General features: G+C 31.6%; 2 protein-coding genes across 3 annotated transcripts; one reads left to right on the forward strand and one right to left on the reverse strand.

The window, feature by feature from the left end:
• Window positions 1-7979: 7979 nt before the first annotated feature.
• On the reverse strand, window positions 7980-8780 carry LOC112707938 (uncharacterized). Its single transcript, XM_025759992.2, has 3 exons — window positions 8633-8780; window positions 8382-8530; window positions 7980-8211 (listed from the first exon to the last, which is right to left on the reverse strand). Exons 1-3 carry the CDS (start codon window positions 8759-8761, stop codon window positions 8169-8171), a joined length of 321 nt encoding a protein of 106 aa, XP_025615777.1. The 5' UTR covers window positions 8762-8780; the 3' UTR covers window positions 7980-8168.
• Window positions 8781-8919: 139 nt separating this feature from the next.
• LOC112707922 (uncharacterized) lies at window positions 8920-12415 on the forward strand. Of its 2 annotated transcripts, none has more exons than XM_025759974.3 (3): window positions 8920-11018; window positions 11191-11281; window positions 11791-12415. In XM_025759974.3, exons 1-3 carry the CDS (start codon window positions 9075-9077, stop codon window positions 11973-11975), a joined length of 2220 nt encoding a protein of 739 aa, XP_025615759.1. In that variant the 5' UTR covers window positions 8920-9074; the 3' UTR covers window positions 11976-12415. The 2 variants fall into 2 exon arrangements, with proteins under 2 accessions (XP_025615759.1, XP_025615750.1); XM_025759965.3 differs by having other exon boundaries at window positions 8929-11018; window positions 11788-12415.
• Window positions 12416-15378: the final 2963 nt, after the last annotated feature.

A 15378-nucleotide genomic window follows, 5' to 3' on the forward strand; every position in this document is an offset into this window, starting at 1 on the left:
ATATGCACAACCAACCCGTCACTTTAATTTTGTTGCCATTCAAATCTTGCACATGCCACACATCAAATAAAATCTGACTTGGAATAAGAATCAATATAATACATCAACTAACCCTTTATTATCATCACTATTTTTTTATAACAATTTTTCACAATATTATTAGGACTCGTTCTAATACTTTCAAAATTGTTTACCCTTTTTCTATAATTTTTAAGAATTATATGTAATATAAGAGTGACGTTTATTATTAATTCAAAACAAAAGTTTACAAAAGGGTGTCTGCTTTTACTAACTTGAAATGCCATTAAATCTGTGTACAGTATATTGAACACATTAGAGAGCCCATGTTTCTTTTGGTATCAAAAAGTGACACTTTTATTAATTATCATTCATACATTTAATTTCACTCGAACAAATATAGATTCTTAATTTTTTTTTTCGGTGTAATTAATTAGTTTTTCTGATAGGGTGTTTATTCATAGGAAAATAAATTGACATCTGTCTTAGATATAACTAAAAAGATTTAAATTAAAATTAAAAGAATCTTTTACTGAATGAGAGGCTACACGGGCAGCAACATATTGATCCTAATTAAGAAAACTTTGTTTTGTCAAAAAGCATAATAGTAAAGATTCCTTAAAAATTAGTATTTTCTGCGGCAGGTAATAACGTTTAGCCTTAAATGAATCTTTAGATTTTTATGGGAGCCGTGGAAAATGTTTTTATTTCTTCTTCATTCTTTTTTGAAATGAAATAATATTTTGTTTAGGAAGGAGTGGTGGGAAGAGGGGTATCAAGGCATTTTTTGGATAGTCCTCACGTTTAATTCTTCTTCTTCGGATTTGTATAGAAAATAGAGACAGCCAAAAAGGGATATATGAAGTAACTAAAAGCTTTTGGTGTTGTTTTCCTTTTCTTTCTTTTGTTTGAGGCATGCTCTTAGTCTCAGGCAGTCAGGCCAATTGCTGACGAACCCACTAGTTATTGTTCTCTCTAAAGCGGTTTTCCAAAAAGTAACGCCCATCAATTCTAATATTATATATATTTTTCTTGCTAAATATATATAATCAATATTTATCGTTCTCTATATATGTCTCTTTAATTGAGGTATGCTTGAAACGATTCTTTATTCTTCTATCTCCAAATTTCTCCATCCAAACATATTCTATAACGACATTTCGGGTATGCAAACGTATATGCTGATGAAATTATCAATTTATCATTAAAAACTTTTCACAGATAAAGTTGTTGAAACATAAAAAAAAATTATATAGAACTAGTTCATATATACATATACAAATTTTCATTCTGTTTTCATCACCCAACTAAACATACTCTCAAAAATAAATTATAGTATCTATACAAGAGAAATCCTAGAAAACTGTTAAAATTTATTATTTTTAATTAACAATTAATCAAAAATGTAAATTAAAATATATTATTGAATTATTAAATTAAAGAAATTTAATTAATAACTAAAATAATAATAAAAAATAATAAATTTTGATAATTTTTTAATATTTTTTGTGTACAGCTAATGTTATTTATATTTATAGTAACACAATATATTCATCAAGAATGTGCTGAAACCTCTGAATGACTATGATTTAATTTTAGGACTTGAGAAGCATATTGATGGATGTTACATATATGACATTTCCTGGCTAACCTTGCCATTGGTAGAACAAGTCCAGAAACACTTTTGGGAAGACATCATTATGGAGTGCACCGTATTATATATTAGTACACTTAATATATATATTGAAAGAGCAGAGAGAAGTACATAATAAAATATTTGGTAATAATAGATATGGTGGAAACTCAGATGGAATCGATTTCACTTAAAGTTGATAATTGAGAGTCATTAAATAATTTGACTGATTTTACTAAATTTTCATCTAGCGACTCTCAACTATCAACTTCACATAAAGTCGACTACATCTGAGTTTTCACCGATAGATAGTGTTATGCCTACAAATTATTCTCTCTCTTATTGTAGTATCCACTGTTCACCTTCATATTTGGTAAATGATTGTCAAAATGATCTTTTTGGGTGCATTACAGATATATAAATTACTTCTTCAGTCCAAAGTAATTAGTAAAAGGATATATAAACTACTAATTAATTAGTTAATTTAATTATAAACCGAAGCTTTTAAAAGTGAATTGGTCAAAAGCAAGCTCTCTTTGTGTTTAAAGCTTATGTAAACCGCATATCAAGAATAATTTCTTTTCTTTTTTTTATTTATTATTCGAATAACAAAGCATAGAAAGCAGGAGCAGCATGCAAACGACATCGTAAACTCTGCCATATATTGATCATAGAGATACCTGGTTCTTCTTGTCTAACACTCCATCATATATACACATTAAGATATGAACATACATTATTCGTTGAAAAAAATTAAATAAATGGTATATAGCAGCTAGGAATGAGGATGCACGAAGAACCCGTGTTCCAAATTGAATTCACCACCTCAATTTGAAATGGGGGGTTGGAAATTAAAGTGGAGTTAGTAATATAGCTTATGTGTCTACGTATGAATGATGATGAGTATATGCATAAGAAATTACGGTACGGAGTAGTAGTAATACAGTAGTGATGTTAATTTATGATTTATGATATTCTTGCTATGCATGTGAACCAATTATGAATGTAGGGGACCTGTCTTTGGTCACTTTTCTTGGGTCCATACTTGCGCCCACCACCTCTCAAATTATATACATATCTATATATCTCTTGTATTTGTATATACTTAGGTGTATGTGATGCTATTTGATGATGTATATATGTAGTACTTGTCAATGTAGTTGGTAATATATACTCCTATCATTTACTCTCAAAATAAGTATTATTTTGATCTCTAAGATATAGGGTCAAAATCAAAATTGTCTTTAATCTTATTTTTAACATTAAAATTGTTTTTGTATGTCTGTAACCTAAAAATTAGTGTAGGATAATATTTTAAATAAATCACTAAAAATACACTCGAATCATTTGAGGTTGACAAAATATTTTTAAATTTTATTATCGATAAAATTATTCTCGAATAATTTTAAAGACCTGCTCTGTTAAAAAAATATATGACGTGACTTACTCGTCAATATTAGAGTCTCACTTACTATATAAAAAATTCTATTTATCAAATTGTTCTTTTTAATTAACATTAAATGTCTTAATTTATGAATGTGTATTTTTTTGTTTTAAAATTATTTAAAGATATTTTTGTTGATAATAAAAATTAAAAATATTTTTATCAATTACAAAATAATTCAGGTATATTTTTTGTAGTTTACCTGATGTATTTATAATAATGTGTCTATGTATGTCATCATATTTGAAGAATATATATCCTAGTATATTAGCTTCAAGAGAAACTAGCTAACTTCAATGTGATGAGTGTTAATTATTAAATCTAACTTTGTTAGTATTTTAGGGAGGCTTGGCTGCATCATATTCCTCGCTTTTAAAACTTTATACATCAGTCAAACAAAGAGTTATCTCTTCCTAAGTCTTATGTATCTTTTTTTTTTGTTTCCCCCTAGAGTAGAGTACATACACTACTACTAGCTGTCACAGATATCCCATTTCATTATGCTGATCTTGTGGACCCATAAAATATACACTCTTTTTCTTTCACATTTTCATTTCCATTAAATTAATAATAATTTGATCACATGAACAGGCAGGGAAAGTAATTATCCAAAAGAGAGGAATTCAAGCACAACTTATTCATGCAAAATATTTTGAGGATATAATGAAAAAAAATGCATGATGGATTAATTTTGAATTGGAATTGGATGCTTCATGTATATATGTTGTGGCATTGATTATTCAATGGCAACACAAATCTTGTTTCCTACTTGGTGACTGGGATTTGTGGATTATCTTACTTTGAATTCTTGCTTCATGAATTTCACATAAAGCCAATAACTCTAATCATTATTCCATACATGTAGCTCTATTAATATAGTTTTTAGAAATTGTTGGAGTTTATTTTTGTTATCTGCAAGATCTTGTCCTTTTGGTTACAATTTGAGGCAGCAAGAACTGAATGATTTTAATTTTGCAGTGATTCAGAGTGGCAAATATATAGGAAGACTCAAAGGTCCATAACATACTTCTCCCCAACCCTTCAAAAGTGCCATCACTCTACACCCCACCATCCTTTTATGATGTCTTCTTGTTTTTATTGTATAAAGGAAACGAACCCGCAATCAAATTGGGACAAAAGTTAAACACAACAAATAAATGTCATTCATATTGAATAGACAAGTGATGTACTTACTCCCTTGCTCTGGATTTGGATGCATGTTGGGTCATATTTTAAGTAACAAAAGATGTAGTCTTTGATAAGTTATTGTTTTCTTTTTTCACTTAATCTATTGATTTGAATTCTTCTTAGGTTTTGAATCTTGATGAGGCTTTTTTTATAGTCTTAAGAATCGAACTGAATTGGTCAATTCAACTTTTATAACTAAAAATAGGTTTAAGATAAAACTGTTTGATAGCAAATTGATTGAAAATTTGGTTAATCGATTTAAAATAATAAATTATAAAAAAATTAATTTTTAAAAGATTATATATTTTATACATAATATATTATTTTATTATTTAAATTTCTAATTCTACAGTTGGATAACCGGAACCTTGGTTCTTTGAGATGTAGGTTGCCAATGTAATTCTAATAAATTATAAAAGAATATAAAGTTACATGAGTATTAGAGTGAGATTTATAATAAGTTTTGACCTGTGAATAAAAATAATCAGGTAATGACTAATCAGACGTATTTAATTTGATAAAGCTGCTATACTATATGAAGTGGGATTGTACTTGATTTGTACACAGGAATCTGAGATATACCCTCTGATCAAATGTATTGGCATGCACTTGGCAGAATGTGGTTAATTTAATGAGATAGATGAATTGGAATAAGATGAGAGCAAATTAAAGCAAGGATGACGCATGCAGAAAGAAAGAAACAAGTTCAGCATATCTTAAGAGCAGAGTGTGTATCAGAGTTCCACTCCTCTTCTTCAATAATTTGGAGCATGCACTGAACAAAGTGTGGCCAATCTGGCAAACCCCTGCAAGATAATGTATCATATAATAACATGTATGAACCAAGCAGCACAATTTAAATAAATGTAGCATAATCAGCACCTTATTATAAATGCTAAACTAATTACATGTGTATAATATAATGGGGAGAGCATAAATTTCAGTGAAGGACACGTACCCGGGAATTGGGGAAAACAGCAATGGCAACCTTATGCCGTTATGCGATCTTGATTTGTTGTTGTCTCAGACATAACATCATGGGCATGGCAGCTTCTGAATCATGGGGTCCAAACACAACTAATTTGTACTCCTTCCTCTCTCATAATGTTTCTCTTTTGAATTGAACTACATCAATGCTTTTCAGTTGCTTGTACATGTATGTATATCCAACATTATATTTGTAATTAGTGAACTATTTAGTTTCTTTCTTTTTCCCTTTTTTTTCTTTTTTAATAGAATTAAAGACTTTTATTTTATGCAATCACAAATATCCTACACTTTAGCTGCCATGAAAAAATTTCAAGTCAAACTTGGTTGGAAATTCAGCAGATATAAAACCTTAAAGAAAACAACATAGTGAAAGTGGCTACTTGGCACGTGTATCTAGCAACTATTATTTTCATGAGTAGTATTTAAGGGTAAAGTACGTTTTTTTATTCTTAATATTGATGATTTTTTTAAATATTTTTAATATTTAATTGTATTTAATTTTTTTAAATATTTTTTATTTGTGTCAAAATTATTTTTGGACATTAACTCTATGTAAAATATTAGGAATAAGATTAAAAATTTTAAAGAATAATTTTGATACAAATAAAAAAACAGGGACAAAAATGAATAAATTGAAAGCGTTAGGACAACATTGAATGAAATTTAATATTATGAGAATTTTGAAAAAAATCATAAAATTTAAGGACAAAAAAGGGATTAATAGTCATATTAATTCCTAAAAGATGACTCATTTTTTAAATTCTGTCATAGAAAGATTTTATCAATCAAATTAGTAATTCAAAAATTATAAATTAATCATTTTTATCCTTCAATCACTCGATTAATAATTTTCGTAAACAATTAATGACATGGAACGTTAACTCACATCATACATAATAGCTAGCATATATAATTAGACGCTGAACAAATATATTTATGAAGATTTATCAAGGTTATATTAGGATTAGGGTTAATATAATTGGGAAAATAAAATTGATAGATTTTCATAATCATATTTATTCAAGGTCCAATTAGACATGCTAGGTGTCATATATGCTATCAAGTTAATTTTTATTTCATTAATCATTGACAAAAACTATTAATTGAGTGACGAAATGATAAAAATGATTAATTTGTAATCTTTAAAGAACTAATTTAATTAATACAATTTTTTAGGAATAAATTTAGAAAATGACTCACCTTTTAGAAATGACTCATTTTTTAAAAATTAATTTAACCATTAATCGGACAAAAAAGAATAATGTTATATATTCAAGTCTTTTAATGAACCAAGTTAAACAATAAAACTTAAAATAATACTAACCATAACTGATTTTTATTATATTAGACTAATTAATTAGATTTAATTAATAAAAAAATTTAAATATGTAATATTATTCGACAAAAAAAAAAATACTTTATCCTTATTTAATTTTACCTAATGTTGTGTTGCTCTTTCCTAACTAACTTCGTCAACAAAAAAAAGACTTATCATCTTAAATGAGTGGAGCGTAAAAGGATAAGCTAGTCCTTATTTGATAGGTCTAACATGATAGGGTTGATAATATAAGAGTCTAATAAATATCACTTCTATAAAGAATTTTATTATTTCCTTTTAACCTCTTGTGAAAAGTCTAAAACTGATTCTCTGACCGTGATAGTTCATGGACAATGATGTTCATGCATCAAAGTTCCATATACTACCCATACCTGTAACCTTTAGGTACAATAATGCTACAACGACAAAACAATATAGCCAAATCCACCCTCCCCTCTCTATTTGACAGCTATTACGGCAGCCGGATGAAATAGAAATCTTGGTAAGAACTAAGAAGTTACGTGCTAGTAGGTGAGAACTAATTTTTTTTTTTTAAATCTACTAAACTATGCTAGGAAGTATTATTATTATTTGGGTTGCCGTTCTAGGAAATATCTTAATGGTGTATTTAATTCTTTTTTATTAAATCTTAGGGGAACCTTATTTTTATCACAATAAACACCTGCATTACACACATAAACCAATTCATATCCACTAATACTAATAGGCAAAGCCACAAGAATAGTGTGGCTTTCGCTTTTCGCCCACGACCAAACCAGTAACCATAGTCATGAAAAGGTGGAAATAATAATTTTCGCATTTATAAGATAGAACGCTGGACCATAAACGTTTGAAGGCCCTGAAAACGGATCTAGGCCTTCACGGTTAAGAACTAGTGGCCTAAAAGTAAACTTCAGCCCACTTGAGAGATTTTTTTTTTTCAAAATTAGGAGTGAGATTTAAATCTAAAACCTTTAGGTGAGGATAGAAAGACTATGTCATTTGAACTTACTTGAGAGATTCTCTTTTTGCATTTATTTCATTTATTTATTTCATAAATCAAATTGCATTACTTGCATAGTTAGCCTTTTGAATTCCATAACAATAGTTGAAATTTTATAATTTACATGTAGACAATAAATTCAATGTCTAGAGTCTAGACTTAGCATCTTGGTCAAATTGTTGTTAATATTCTCCTGCAACACACTTTGTGATTGACACTCTCCAAAGTGCAGGATCAATTTGGTTATTCTTATTTTTTCTTTTTAATCATGAATAAACGTATTAGTAACTATAAGTTATTAGAACCTTGAAACAAATTACTAAACTCACCCCAAACAAGCCTAACCCTAATAATGCAAGTGTTAGTGGCATTCGACACACTACCATAGTAAGCAACAATTCATTCTCAAAATGTCAGAAATAGTGCATAGCTAATAGGCTTAGTTTGTACCAAAAAGGATAAATCTGAACATAAGAAGTGCAGCATTTATCTCTTACAATATGTGTTTTAAATGGGAAACACAAATTTTAACCAAATTTTTTAATTGTACCCTTCCTTTGGACGCTCGTTGGAATCAGTCATAGCCTTTTCCAAGACAATTCAGACAGCGTTGGACCCTACAAAGCCATGAAACATGATGAGGATAACTCGCAGGTCACAATGTTCTAAGAGAATAAATTTATAAGCACTTGGTAATTTCCTTGGAATTCATGTAACCGCAATTATCAAGTGATCTTGTGATGCTCAATTGGTATACTAGAGAAGAGAAACAAGGAAGCAAGGTAACCTGTTTCCCTCACAAGTAGGACAAAGGCAAGGGTTGATTGCAATGGGATCATACATTGGTGACCATGAAATGGTGGCATTCCCTTTGCACAGTTTGCATATGTAGAATCCCTTCCCTCTACAGGCCATACAAGGCAACGCTGTCTTTTTCTGGGGAAAAAATGTCAAATATATGAACATATACACAAGAGCATGATAAAAGAACCATGGCAGAAAAATAAAAGAAAACCCCTTTAGCTTATGCATCTTTACCCGTTTCTTCTCAGAAACAAAGGAAATCGTTTTTAGGGTCACAGTAGAAGCCAAGTTCAAAGCGGCTATTCCACCCAATATGATTCCAGCACCGGTAATCACTGTTCTCAAAGGCCCTGAATTATTCATCTCTTCTTCTCAGAGGAAATTTATCAAACACCTGAACTGCAGCTTCCACAATAACAACATTTAACCCCCCAACTACGTGTCTTGCGATGGGGTCACAAAATGAGACAACTTTGAGCCGTTAAGTACCTACCAAGTTGATATAAACGACTTACCGTTTCGCGGGCATGTTTACCATACGATGTCGTTTTCATACTTGGCTTTAACTAACATTCTAACATCATCGTTCTGCAACAGAAGATCGCGTTAGTGTACTATGTGGACTCAGCTAGAACTACTCCAACGACAATAACCTGTCTTCCATCAGCACTCCTCCATGAAAATCGTATTTTCGAAAAACCCAATTAATATTCTAAATTCTCGATCTACTTCTTCTTCTTCCCTTTTTCTCTTCCATTTCCCTTCCAATGTTTTCAGAAGCCGCAGCTTTGTTCTCAGTTCCAGCAGAAAATGGACCCTTGGAACCAAATCTCTCAAATTATCGTCTTCTCCCTTAAGAGCTTCGTGTGCTCCTAGCTCGACTGTCTATGGCGGCTGGGACGAGGTTGCAGTCGCCGGTGACTCCGATTCGCTGCGCAGCTTTCTCGCTTCCATTGGAATCGATGATAGGAAGAATGTTTTCGTGTTCATCTTGGGCCTTGTTTGCGCCATGGCGATTTCCAGGGTTAGGGTTTCTTCCATCATTGTTATTCCAGCTTCAGCTCTTGTTTTTGCGGTTGGTTTCGTCGTAGGGTTTTTCCGAAGCGGTGCCTTCGGTGACGCCAGGATTAGCGGGACCAAGAGGAAAGATAAGGACGAGAATTCGAAGCAGTTTTCGGAGAAATTGAGGAGCTTGTTGGAATTCTTTGATGAACTCGATGGTGTGGTCAATAACTTGAAGAGCGATGTACAATTTGCCATCAGGAATAAGAAAATTGAAGAGAGTGATTTCTTTGGGTATGTTGATGTCACAGATAAAATAAAGTTGAAGGCTTTGAATGCTAGGAATATTGTGAAGGCTTTAATTGATAATGAGGGAAATTCTAATGGGGCTTTTGTTGAGAACAATAAAGGTAGTAGAAGAAAGAAAGATGCTGGAGAAGCTGGGTACCAGATGCTACAATCTATTGGAAGTTTGTTTGGAGAAAAATCAGTTACCTCGAATTCTAACAAAGTCAGAGAAAATGCTAAGCAAGAGACAGTGGATAGAGCATTGGATCAAGCACCAGGAAACGGTACTGTGCCTCCTGTTGAAGATAAGGCTTCAAATTCAGATAGTAGAGGGAATGGTAAGTTGGATTCTTCTCTAGATTCTTCAATTAGATCTGTTTCGGATATGTACAGAAATGGAAGAACAAAGGGTATTGCCGAGAATGATGATTTTGGATTAGGAGGTGTTGGCAGGAAAACTAATAAATTTCGTGATGAGAAAGAATATAGTTACCGGAACAAAGGATTGAGGTTCACAAATAATCGCAGTTTCTCTCTGAAGATGGATTCCAGCAGTGTAACAGACATGTGGGAATCCCATGACAATCTTCTTGATTCTGAAAGCATGAAAGTCAGAATGGAACACAGGGAAAGTGAATCTTCCTTTGTGCAGGAGCAGTTGCTCAATCAAGGGCGCGAAACTTTCACGTCTTCTTATGACAAGAGGGATGATGAGCCTCATAGGTCTCCATTTGAAGAAGATGCAATGAATTATGATCATCGCAATCAGCATCATGGTGATGACTTGCCTGGGCGTGAGAGTGAATTCAATGCTTCTTCATCTGCAAAGACATCAGATGATGAAATGTTTGGTAGGTTCCTTGCTGAAGCAACCGAACTTCAAAAGCAAGCAAAAGTGTTTATAAAGGCTAGGCATGATGAAGAGCAAGCTGAAATCATGTTATATAGGTCTGCTAACTTATTTTCCAAAGCTTTAGACCTGAAGCCGATGAGTTTATTGGCTGTAGGCCAGTTAGGAAACACTTATCTTCTTCATGGAGAATTAAAGTTGAAGATCAGTCGTGAACTGCGAGGTCTACTTTCAGGTAGCATCCAACCATCATCTGGGAGACGTAGTAGAGTACTGAAGGGAATGCGGAAAAAAATCACTAGTAAAGAAGAAGTTGCACCATTGCTTATTGATGTATGTGAAGAATGTGAAGAGCTTCTGGTTGAGGCTGGCAGAAAGTATAGGCTGGCATTGTCAATTGATGCGAATGATGTGAGAGCCCTGTATAATTGGGGCCTTGCTCTCTCTTTTCGTGGGCAATTGATAGCAGACATTGGTCCGGTATGCATTTCTTGACATCTTACTAGAAAGCAGATTGCTTAAATTCATATAAAAGCTTCTGTGATTTTGCTGTTTGGTTGGCATGATTTCATATGCCAGTTTGATAAGCTCACTTTTGTTGTTTTATTATTTTGTTTTTGTTTGAAGTTATTGTTGTCTTCAAATATCACAGGGTGCTGCTTTTGAGGCTGAAAGAGTATTCCTGGCTGCTATTGACAAGTTTGATGCTATGTTGTTGAAGGGCAATGTTTATGCACCAGATGGTAATGTCTCCTGAATTTGAAATTTATAATTTCCACATACAAGTGCATCTGTAAAATATTTTGCTGACAAATTTCCTGTACAAAGCATATGGGGGCCGTATATGATGACCCTATTTGAATTTTAAGGTAAAAATAGTTTTGAAGTTGTATCTCTGAGAAGAACCGCGATCGGAATATAGGTCTTGAAAACAAAAACATGCATAATAGATGGAGACACATTTGAAGTAACTTATGGATAAGTTACACTTTATCCATGTTTGATGGCCTCATGCTCTTTGTCTGTTTGAATTTTTGCTTAGTGAAAAAATAATAATAATCGACGATAAGCAACATATAAGGCTAGGTTGTTGCTTATGATATTAAATTGATCTTTCACCACATCCCCCCCCCCTCCCCCTCCTCTTCTCTTTTTCTCTCCCGTCTCGTTTTGCATATATCTTTTACTTGATGGTACCATTTTGAAAGTCCTAATGCTATGTTTAACTTGGATCTCGAAATTGTTGAAGCAGCTTTGTTCAGATGGGGTGTGGCATTGCAGCAGAGATCTCGGTTAAGGCCAGGAACCAGTAAAGAGAAGGTGAAGTTGCTGCAGCAAGCAAGAAGGCTCTATGAAGATGCCCTTCATATGGATTCCAATAACATGCAAGCTAAAGAAGCTTTATCCTCTTGTCTCTATGAGCTCAATTACCGGTAATTCTAGCAGTCAATTCATCATGGAAAAGAGTTATCCAAGGGAATCAATCTGCTTTCAGTCCCCTGGTTTGCATAATAATTTGGCCATAGTGGAACTTAGCCATGCATGATTCCTAGTATTGTCTTTTTTGTATTGATTCTCCCTATTTAGACAGAGTCAGCAAAATAATAATAGTTAATAATAATGAGGGTGCTAGCATAGTAATAGAGACACAATCTACAGAATGAGTTCTATTCTTGGAGAGCACCTAGGAGGTTAGGAGAGTAATTTTGACTACCTGATAATAACAAAGGGGACACCACCCTTGGAAAGAAAAAATGATTTTTTTTGTTGGTTTTTTGGGTTTACATTGTATTATATGATATGAATCCTGAAGTGAAGATGGAAATAAGCATGTGGTTTTGATTATGGGTGAAAGAAATAAATTGTAGTTGTGAACACGGTTGATGGTTGTTGGTTGATTAGCATTGTTGTGTGGTTTAGGCGCGTAGTCGTAGGGATAGGACTTAGGAGGCATTCACATGAGTTGAACTTGATTGAAGTGCTCGTACCTTACCTACGTATGACATCCATCAAATGTGGCCTTCTTTTTTGTCTCTACTCTACTGTTTGTTCAAACTTCAAACTGCTTCAATTTCTAGTACATCATCATCGTGATTTCAGGATTAATAATTTAATACTTTCTCAAATTCATAAATAATAATAATAATCATCATTGGATACAGTTACAGGCCCCACGCGCAGCTTGTCTCGTGCCCAAACTTGCAAGTGCCACTTATTCATAAAAATCATAACTGGCTAAATAATTGTGTCTTTAATATTTCACTTAAATTTTAATTTTATTTTTAATGTTTCACGTATTTTATTTTTATTTTGTTTTATTTTATTTTTATTAGAATTAATTTTTTAGAAACACCAAAAAAATGAATGATTTTTTTTAATTTTTTTATATAATTTTTTTTAAGTACAACGAAAATTATAGTGATAGTCGTTATAGTAGTAGTTGTAGTTGTTATGAAACCACTTATCCCAAAAGCTATAGGAGAAGGTAACACTAATGGTTATATCTCTAACATTTTTTTTTCAAGCAAGAGCCTCTCTTTTTGGGTTTGCTTGATTTGCTATTTTTTACACTTTTTTGGGGTTCACCAAAAATCGAACTCTTGACCTTTCGGACATAGAACACTGATACCATGTCATGAAATTACTCATCCCAAAAACTTAAGCTGATGGAAAAAGGCAACATTCCCCTTCAAACAAGAGCCTCTTTTGGATTTGTTTGATTTTTACATAAGCTTTTTTCTCTTTTATTTGCTTTATGCTATTTTTTATTTTTGGGGTTCACCAAGGAGTGAAAAAATAGGAAATCAAGCAAATCCAAAAAAAGAGGTTCTTGTTTGAGGGAAAATATTGCCTTTTCCCATTAGCTTAAACTTTTAGGATGAGTAGTTTCATGACAGTAGTGATTTGAAAGTAACAGCGGCAGAATAATAAGAAAAAATATTTAATAATAGAAAAAATAATTTTGAGACAAAAATAAAATGTTTTAAACGTTACGAGTGAAATTAACACTTAATCAAAAGTTCGAAACATTAAGAATTAAAATAATATTTTATTGAGTAAAGTATCGTTTTTGTCCCCAACGTTTAGGGTAAGTTCTAAAGTTGTTTCTAACATTTCAATCGTCCTATTTAAGTCCCTAACGTTTTAAAATTGACTCAATGTTGTCTTGCCGTTAGGGATCCGTTAACAGAATTGACGACGGGACAAAATTGAGACGGTTTTAAAACGTTAGGGACTTAAATAGGACGAAAACGTTGGGGACAAAAACGATACATAGAAATAAATTTTAATTTAATTTTATCCTTCAATAATATCAATTTTTACTATATATAGTATTCAATATTTTTTAATCACATCTAAGTAAATTATATTTAATCATATTACTGTTATTCTACAAATATTTCATGATAACTAAAAATTTTTAAGAGTAAAATTATAAAAAAAATTAATTTATTTAAAATGAAAGTAATGTGATTAAGTATAATTTACATAGATGTAATTAAAAAATAATTGAATACTATGTACAGTAAAAAATTGATATTATTAAAAAATAAAATAAAATTAAAATTTATTTTTATGTATCGTTTTTGTCCCCAACGTTTTTGTCCTATTTAAGTCTCTAACGTTTCAAAACCGTCTCAATTTTGTTCCGCCGTCAATTCTGTTAATGGATCCCTAACGACAGGACAACATTGAGTCAATTTAGAAACATTAGAAATTTAAATATGACCATTGAAATATTAGGGACAAAAATGATATTTTACTCTATTTTATTCGATCATAAGTATTTGTACAATCTAGTGGAAAATTAATATATTCTTCAGGGACAATAATAAATATATAACTTCTAATTTTAATCCTTAATATTTGAATTAAATCTTAATTTCGTTTTTAATATTTGAAACTTCTTATTTTTATTTCATCTTATTTTTGTATTTTGATTAAAATTATTTTTTTAAAAATATCTTTTCTCCATTATGATTTTTTCTTAGTTGCGACAAAAATTATAACGACAGTGGTTATAGTAGTAGTTACAATAAGTGTTTATGTGAACATCGTTAAGTTGATAAAAAAGATTTTTTTAATAAAATATATTTTTTATTTTTTTAACGTGTCTGATAAATTTTTAGCAGTAAACGTAAAAGAGACTTGCTACACATACAAGTTTTTTTGTCTTACAAGCTATACAAATTGGTTCAAGTAAAAAAAAAAAAAAACACACGCACCACTCCTTTAAAATCGAGCGTCCAACGCACGCGTTCATTATGTCGCACTCTTCCTCTTCTTCCTCGGTCAAAACGCAAATCGTAAAGATTCACACTCTTCTTCTTTTTCCTCAATCAAAACGCAAACTGTCAAAATTCAAACGACATTCGAAACAAAAGACACGTTTCAACTCCTCGCGAAGAATAGAAGAAATCAAGAAGAAAATATACAAATCACCAGAAAAAACGAAGAAATATTATTCAAGGTACTGTTTTACTGTTCTTCTAGATTTTTTTTTCTAGATTGTCTCTGCCATGAGCATCATCTTTAACCAGCAAAATATTAAAAGATTTCAAGAAGAAATATACTGTCTCCCCCATGTTTTGGGTGTATTTCTTAATCCTTTGGGTGTATTTTTGTAATCCATTGGGTGTATTTCTGTAACCGTTTGTGTGTATTTCTGTAATCCTTTATGGAACCATTTGGGTGTATTTCTATAATCGTTTGGGATATTTCTGTAATCGTTTGGGTGTATTTCCGTAATAATTTGGGTGTCCATTATCTTCAAAACAATTTCAAAGCTTGATTTCAGAAACCATGAAAATCGAAAAAAAAAACGAAGCAAGAAGGAGAT

The sequence above is a fragment of the Arachis hypogaea genome, chromosome 1, assembly GCF_003086295.3.
Source record: "Arachis hypogaea cultivar Tifrunner chromosome 1, arahy.Tifrunner.gnm2.J5K5, whole genome shotgun sequence".
NCBI lineage: Eukaryota > Viridiplantae > Streptophyta > Magnoliopsida > Fabales > Fabaceae > Arachis > Arachis hypogaea.